The following is an 8,790-nucleotide window of genomic DNA, read 5'->3' as shown; positions in this document are numbered from 1 at the left end:
AATCTCAAAATGTTTAAAAATATTTTATTAGCACTGAACTATGCCAACCCAAACGGATTAAAAATATTGTGAAGATTTTTGTGTTATTTTCTTACCATACATGTAAAGATATTACCATTAAATTAATAATATCCCTATTTTAGTAACATAAACAGATTCTATAGAGGATAACACTATATTAATAATAAATATTTTTTAATTGCAAAAATACAATACACAAAATAGTTATAAGTGTAGTACAAAACTATATATGCAAATAAAAAGCCGACAAATTCAAATTTCTACAGTGCAGATTCTAGTCTTCAACATTGTGGCCCAAAAAAAGTAACATTTTGTAAAGTACATAGTTCACCTAGCAGACAATTAAGATAATCTTGTCGGATAATATAAGACTAACGACATAAGTACTAACATTCATGTACTAAACCTACATAAATTAAAAGAATACATAATCTATATTACTAAAAATGATTTAAAGACAAAACATGCCAGATCCAGACATAAAGAGCAAAAAAATACAAACATAAAATATAACTACACCCAAATTAAATATTTTATAAAAATGTATAATAATCTTTGTAAAAAAAAATAAATTTCACTGCTGAATGAATTATCTTTGTTTAATATATATTTCTTATATTCTACAACTTGTAGTATGGCATATATCACATACATAATATATATTTGTTTAGTCTCCAATAATACTAACAACATAACTTGGAACTATAAAATTGAAAAAGAAACTTAATTTAAAGACAAATCCCTATAGAAAATAAAAAAAAAACAAGTTATAACAAAAACTTTCACTCTGATCCATTCTGGGCGCTCAGCTCTGTTAGTCTCTGTACCTATGCCTCATCTCGCTGAACATAGGAAGTAGTATGATATGAGTATGAAATAAAATAAAAAATAGGCAGTTCAAACCTTATAAATAAATTCTCTGAATGATTCATGTGAAAAATAATGACAAAATAAATTTTTAAATAAATATGTAGATATTGTAGTGTAAATACAGCAGGATCAGCATTATTAAAATTTGGTGAATGGAACTGACCAGAACAAATTCTATAGCTCAGTCTTAATAAAATTTACATTGCATATCTCTCTCCATGTTTTTCTTGTAATGGGGACTGAAGGATATTAAAAAATCTTTTATTACTATGTATCTGAACCATTATAACATAAAGGATACTTAAATGAAAATTTTAATCAATTTTTTAATTATCAAAAGGAAATGAGAGGCCAGACGTTTTGTAATATGCATTTATAACAATCAAGTTAAAAATTAAATATTTGAAAGGTGAAACATCTTCATTGAAATCAACTGAATTTGATTTTATTAAAGACTGAAGATTGACAATACAAAAACATAATAGTAATAAATAAAATCAGATTTTCTTACCAGAAACCTGGAATTGCTGGCTGCAAATTAATTAAAACGTTACTCCCAATATTGAAAGAGAACTTTTTAGAAAAAAAGTCATGAATTTAAAATAACATCCTTAAAACAAATAGCAAACTCAACCCACGCTTCCAGCATTCATTGAAATGAAAGAAGAACTCAAATGGTATGACAATGACAAATGATATTCTATCAGTCAATGTCAACAACTGTCTGTCAGCTCCCTGTCAATTTTGCCAAGCAAGATGGCCGACATACGATTCCGATTTTCACCATACAAGTTTCATGCATGTGCTGCAAACCACTCGATTAAAGGTGATGTTACATGCATACGTCATCCGTCATCCGTCATACAAATTTTTATCGGATAGTTTTCCCTTCTGTTACATGGACGCGTCACTTTCGTATGATTGACAATATTGACATTGACATTTCACTGGTGGTGCTTGTTTACTGGTTACTGTTTGTTTATTTATTTTTGTTTTTACTTATCGTAATAATACCAAAAGCCTTTATAATTTTGTTATATTATGTTCTTTGGCCATTATTAAATCAAATATGGAAGAGAAAAAATGCAGCACATCTTCGCCCGGAGATTCTGAGTCTGAAATTCAGCCGGTACAGGTAAGGTATTTATTATAACCTGTTAACCATTGTTTTTATGTCAATTCAAACTTAAATTAAATATTTGTATGTTTTTTACTTACAGAATGAAATACAAACCACTACAGTTGAAGAATTTTTGATCTGCTGTGTCCAGAATCGGCCAGCTCTGTGGGATTCCCGGTTACCATTGAAAGAAAGATCGAAGTCTATAAGGGACCAGTTATGGATGGAGATTTACGAGGAGTTTGGTAGCAATTCAGAGTTTTCTTTGGAATATTTAATGAAAAAATGGAGAACGCTACGGGACACTTATGTTAGGATTTCAAATGAATATACACCAAGTGGTTCCGGAGCAAGCAAAAGAAGAAAATGGGAGCATCTTGATTCAATGTCGTTTTTGAGCGACACAATCAAATATAAAACTACTATTTCAAATATAGATCTCCCTACCACTTCAAGAAGTCAAAGTAGCAGCAGTACAACTCCACCATTACTATCTCCCACAAGTGAGCAACCAACCAGAACCCCAAGCACGCAACCATCCAGAACCCCAAAAGGTGACAAAGTTGAAGATGCAATTATTGGGGTGCTTAGCAAAATTAATCGTCCTCCCCCTCCGTCTAAGACTATCCCCAAAAACCCTTTAAATCCAATTTGTATTCGAATATCAGAACTCCTGGAGCATGTTCCACAACAAGAAAGGGTGTTGTTAGAAATAAAGTTACTTCAAGTAGCTTATGAAGGTGCACAGAATTATTTGTCCCCTAAATAGTTATAAGCAGTAATAGTTAATAGGCTTTAGCGAATGTTACACCACTGAAAGAGTAGAATGTGTGTACTACATTTTACAAAAATATGTATGTCCAGGATAAATAAAAGAACAAGTGATAATAATTATTACCATTATATAAAGTGCTGTTTAATAAAGATAAAGAATTTTATAATAGATTATTATTATTTTGCCCATTGAAATGGTACAGCTCCTTCATTGCAGAAGAATGTAGCTAATTTATTGCTCATTATATCTGCTGTCCGTCCATACATATTAGTACTAGTTCTTCTGATATTGGGAAGATTCGAGGTAGCATAGTTACGCCATTCCCCGTCAATTTGTTGCCCTTTAATATCTTCTCTATCCACAAGAGTCGGAGACACATATTTTTTCTCTGCACCAATTAAAAAGTTATGAAGACAAACAGTGGCCTTAACAATGCTATGAACAGTTTCTTCTTGTGCAATGATTGGTTTTCGATAAACTCTCCATTTTGCTGACAATATACCGAAAGCATTTTCTACAACCCTTCTTCCTCTAGACAACCTGTAAACACAATATTGTATGTTTAGAAATGCCAAATTAAAAAGCAAAATATGTTTACCTACCTATAATTAAAAATCCTTTTAATCTGAGGTAAAAATCGGCCTGGATATGGACGCATTAGACATGTGGATAAAGGAAAAGCTTCATCCCCACAAATGTAAAAATTAACTTCATCACCATTGTCAATTAATGCACATGGTGGAGGAAAATTTAGATTGTTTGTTGCAATTAATCTGCCCATATTACTATTTTTGAATATTCCTCCATCACTATGGCGACCCTCTGCTCCTATGTCAACCATTATAAATTTATAATTGGCATCACACAAAGCCATTAGTACAATACTGTGTGAACCTTTATAATTGTAGTATGTTGAGCCTGATTTTGGAGGTGCCTAAAATTTAATGCAATACTTTATACCTAGGTATTTAGGTATAGTCCAGTTCAAAGATATTTCATAATGGTCAGCCGTCAAAACACCAGCATTCCACCTGCCAAACAATGTCATCCACCTGCTATTTACATTGTTTGACAAGTAAAATGCTGGTGTTTTGACGGGTGACAATTCTAATATATCGTTGCACTGGACTTTATACTATACATACAAGATTGAAAGAAAGGAAATCCATCTTTGTGAATTAAAAGTGTATGATCAGTATGACTGTAAAATGCTGTGCCTGTTTTTTAATATACTGTACTGATTTATATGAGCAAATTTCAAATTAATGTTACACTGAAAACATACTTGAATTATAACATGTTTCCCGTCTATGGCGCCCACACAATGTGGTAATTGCCATTTTTCGCTAAAGCCTTCTGCAATATTTCTCCAAGTATCTACATCTGGTTTTGGTAATACTTTTTCGTGCAAACATTCCCAAATAGCATCACATGTTTCCCTTATAATTTGTGAAATAGTAGAATGAGCAATCCGAAAGGCAAATGAAATTGATGTCATACTGTCTCCAGTAGCAAGATACCTAAAAGTATGAGTTGCAAATGAACTTTGTAAAGTAATAAGGTTATCCATGTTTTTTTCCATCAATGGAACCAGCATTGAGCATGTCATCTTTATTTATAAAACTTAAATATAGGTGATACCGCTATTTATGCCAGCTATCAAAAGAAAAAAATACATGACTGTTGACTAACTGAATTTGTCACCTTAAAGTAACTGCAAGTCGCTCGCCAGGTGATATTGGTTCTCGAACACAATAGTGCTTTTGTAATTTGTGTTCGATCATTCCTAACAGTAGACGAAATGTATCATTTGTCATCCTAAGATAGTTCATATATTTTTCATTATCTGTTAATTTTATTTCTTCCAACAAATTCCGATAGTCTCCTTGCACTTTCCTATTTTTAAAGATGTCCCTGACCCAAAATCGCCTTTTTCTTTGCTGCTTGGCCCGGCGTTTTCTTCTAATAAGGATTAACGATAAAAGAAGAACTGTATTCACTTTGCGAATGTATTCTTGTCTAGAAGTTTGCATTTTAAAACACAACACCTGATACAAGGGGACTAATAGTAAGTAAGAATCCCACAGAACACCTGAACCGAAAAAGTAAACAGTGAAAAGTAGGGTTAAAAATGGAACGACAACGGATAAAAGTTAAATCGATTTTAAGATTCTCCGTTATCGGAAAAGTTTAAAACAAGACGGATGTGTTTTGTCACGGTATTATTTTGAACCAATAGGAGGCGTGATTTTTCGACGTGGCGACGGATGGCGGATGCATGTAACAGAGCCTTAAGGGTATGTACCGTTTTTAACTGTCAGTACAGGATTGTACTGTGCTGATTTTACTGTAATTTGTCGTTCCGATTTTATACAGCGTGCTGTTTTGCTCCAAAAAAGGAACAGTTTTCAGCACTGTTTTCACAACCACAACATAACCTATAAAAGCAAATTACCTGTTTCTGTTTTGTTTTCCGGTACGGTGTTTTACTTTATCAAAACCAGACGACATTTGTTAATAAAATAAATATGACTGAAAAAAGCAAGATGGTAAGAATAATAGACGCAGAAAATAATTTTGAATACCACATTGACGTTACACCGGAAGAATACGAAAGAGCCCAAACAGGTTAGTGCGTTGTATGAGAGCTTTTTTAGTGGTAAATTTTATTATTGCTAAACATTTTAAAACCACAATTATTATTTCAGACATGATCTTTGCAACCAAATTGCTTGAAGAAAACCGTGAGTCTGAGAGCTTGATAAATTCAGGAGCTTCTCTAGGCTCCCAGGAAATAAATTCTGCAGGCGATAGTGGATCTGATACAACAGAAGGCCATCATGTTTGGACGGAGCAATCCACAAAATTTTTCTTATGTAGTTACAGAGACATGTATTTGAGTAACACTAACATAATGAAAAAAACTTTATGGGAAAAAATTGCTCTTGTAATGACGAGTTCTGGTTACAAGGTCTCTCCAAAACAATGCTGTACAAAAATGGATTCCTTGAAGAGAATCTATAAAGCCATAAAAGATAATAATAGCAAACCTGGTAATAGCCCCAAATCATGGATTTATTTTAAGGTATGTATTTTATATTTCTTTGATGTTAGGTACAAAGGTCTTAAGTCACTTTTTGACGAAATCCCGAAAAATGTTGGTCTTAAGTCAAAATTTTTTGCTCGTTCTGGTGATATTAGAGACTTAAGTCGTACTGTTTTTATTTAGGCTCCATAAATTGGTACAAAAGACTTAAGTAAAAAAAAAATTCTGGTCTGGTAATAGAGTCTTAAGTTTACATGAGACCTTCGTACCAAAACATTGTAAAAGGAAAGTAGTGTCATAATGACTTAAGTCAATTTAAGTCCTTTATATCAAAACGTTATTTTTAAATTTAAAATCGCATTGCTGACTTAAGATTTTCGTATCAATTTATCATTATTATGTATGTGGAATTTACACGTGGTTAGAAGTTTATGTGTAGTCGGTGTTTGTTTATTGTAGAAAATCGTTGAGTTAACATGAGTGCAAGAAGTAGGTTTACTTTTGCAATTGGCAAGAAAATGTGAAGAAACAGGTAAATATCATTATTATAATTTTTAAAATTGTCTTATGTTTATTATTAGTAAAGTATTTTAATACGACATAACATAACCTCATTATAAATTTACAAAACTATAAATTATTAATTCTAGTTATTTCACACTCCCATACACCGGATAATGATCATGAAGAAATGCCTAATACTGATCACCCAAGTTACAAAATTTTAATGCCTTCTCCAACTGTTAATTCGGATTTTTCAAATATTTTGGACTTTGATGAGAATTTTTTGGGTGAAAATTATATACAGTTGGATCAGCAAGTAATAAAGGTGAATGCTTTTAAAACGGTATAGTAAAAGAATCATTTTTGCTTGTAATTTTATCGTGTATGTTACTGACGAATTTTACATTTCTAGTTATCGGCGATACAATAAATAAAAGTTTAACTGTGTCGCTAACAGAAGATCAGATCCCAGACATAGAGTCTGTAACATCATCGCCAGCCCCTTCACTGACGGCAGATTTGACAGCTATTTTAAATTCAGATGACAGTTATGCAGATAAGGACTATTTACCTGGACAATCTGAAAGTGAAAGCAATGACGACAACATTGATTTATTGTCCATTCAGAGAAAAATAAGTCGTTCAAAGGCTAATATTTCCTCTACTAATATTCAAAGTAGTATTTTAAGTTTTTAGATCGTTATATTTTTTAAATTTTAGAATCACAAGAAAAATTGAACATAACTGATCAAGCTGGACTGCTTCCTCAACAATAATTGGAGCAGAAAAGGCAAAAGTTTATATAGATAAACCATTAAAAAAGTGGTCCCGAGTTGTAAGAAAAGAGAGAACTGAAAAAATTCATTCTGGACAAGGTTACGTGAATATAAGCGGTAAAAGGGTAAATGCAAGACATAAGAAGTCTTTAAAAGATTGTAGAAAAAAATGCTCACAAACACTAAATGAAGACGTTCGAAAAAAAAATTCTGATGAATATTGGTCCTTAGGATCCCATAGCAAAAGGGTAACATTTATTGTAAATCTAATTAATTCAAGATACCCAAGTAAGTCATAAAAGAAAACGCGACTCTTCAAAAAACAGAGAAGTAACTTACGTATATTACTTACTTATATTTTTTTGAAATAAATGGAAAAAGAATATCTGTATGCAAAGATTTTTTTTGTAAGACTTTGGATGAAAAGGAAAAGTTTATAAAAGTGGTTTTAAAAAACAAAATGCAAAGCACTTCTGGCATTACTGTTGAAGATCAAAGAGGTATAACACCTTCCGTAAATAAAAAATCTGAACAGGAATTAAATGAAGTGCGTACACATATTAAATCGTTCCCTTCTCACGAGAGTCATTATACAAGACGTACTAATGATAAAAGGTACCTACCATCGCACTTAAATCTGCGAATTATTACGATCTGTACAAAGAAGGAAGGCAAAATCCCGTGGGAAGAACGATATATGAAAAAGAATTTCACAAATTAAAACTATCGTTTAAAAAGCCATATGTTGATACCTGCTATAAATGCGACACTCTTAGTATGCAAATACAGGTTGCTTCTAAATCAGGAAATAAAGAAGATGAAATTCGTTTACAAAAGGAACTGGAATTGCATCACAACCAAGCTAATGCTGCATTCGAAGCAAAAACTAAAGATAAGACGGAAGCTAAAATAAATCCCCATAAAAAATGCTTTAGTTTTGATCTCCAGCGTGCCTTCCAACACCCTTTATAACTTCGTCAGTAGCATTCTATAAACGTCAGCTCTGGACGTATAATTTAACAGTGCATGATAGCAATGGAGAATCGACGCATTACATGTGGCATGAAGCATTGGCTGCTCGGGGAGGTAAAGAAATTGGTTCCTGCTTGTACATTCACATCCTCCTCCTTTATTAGAATGCCCTCCTGCTGAAGCTTCTACTTCTACTGGAATAACTGATAAAATCAAAGAAAATTCAAAACCGCAGCAAACCCAAATAACCAGTTATACCAGAAAACGTATTAATGTTGCACGAGAAAAAAAAATTAATAATCTAATTTTATTAATGGTAATAAAGGATCTGCAACCTTTCTCCATAGTGAAAGATTCCGGTTTTGTTGACCTAATAAATTATCTTGAACCTGATTACCAAATTCCTTCGTGTTATATACTTAGTACGGATTGGGAGATCCTTGATAAAATATTTATTTGCGTTACGGACAATGCAGCAAATATGAAAGCTGCTATTCGTCTGACCGGTTAGAAGCATTTTCCCTGCCTTGCCTATACATTTAATTTAATAGTTCGAGCTAGCCTTGAAATTATCGCAGAACTGATAAAAAAAAAATGAAATGTATTGTGGAATATTTCTATAGAAGTCCAATTGCGACAAAAAAGTTAATCGGCATGCAGGAGCAACTTAGAGCAGCAGAAAAACCGTTAAAGCTTATTATAGATG

At 32.5% G+C, this 8,790-nt stretch overlaps 1 protein-coding gene across 1 annotated transcript; it reads right to left on the bottom strand.

Annotated features, from left to right (window-relative positions):
* Nucleotides 1–2,877: 2,877 nt before the first annotated feature.
* Nucleotides 2,878–5,833, bottom strand: LOC126747877 (uncharacterized). The gene is made up of 3 exons (XM_050456791.1): nucleotides 4,072–5,833; nucleotides 3,389–3,720; nucleotides 2,878–3,326 (listed from the first exon to the last, which is right to left on the bottom strand). The coding sequence occupies exons 1-3, from the start codon at nucleotides 4,393–4,395 to the stop codon at nucleotides 2,963–2,965; spliced, it is 1,020 nt and encodes a 339-aa protein (XP_050312748.1). The 5' UTR covers nucleotides 4,396–5,833; the 3' UTR covers nucleotides 2,878–2,962.
* Between the last annotated feature and the right edge of the window lie 2,957 nt (nucleotides 5,834–8,790).

The sequence above is a fragment of the Anthonomus grandis genome, chromosome 20, assembly GCF_022605725.1.
Source record: "Anthonomus grandis grandis chromosome 20, icAntGran1.3, whole genome shotgun sequence".
NCBI lineage: Eukaryota > Metazoa > Arthropoda > Insecta > Coleoptera > Curculionidae > Anthonomus > Anthonomus grandis.
The sequence above is the reverse complement of the archived record's forward strand: the minus strand, read 5'-3'. Positions and strand labels throughout refer to the sequence as shown.

Excerpts from the sequence above, each read along its gene's own strand:
- LOC126747877 (XM_050456791.1), bottom strand. The coding sequence starts at position 4,395 with ATGACATGCTCAATGCTGGTTCCATTGATGGAAAAAAACATGGATAAC. Across the intron at positions 3,721-4,071 it reads GGAAACATGTTATAATTCAA|GCACCTCCAAAATCAGGCTC; the intron begins GTATGTTTTCAG and ends ATTAAATTTTAG. Across the intron at positions 3,327-3,388 it reads AAAAGGATTTTTAATTATAG|GTTGTCTAGAGGAAGAAGGG; the intron begins GTAGGTAAACAT and ends TTGTGTTTACAG.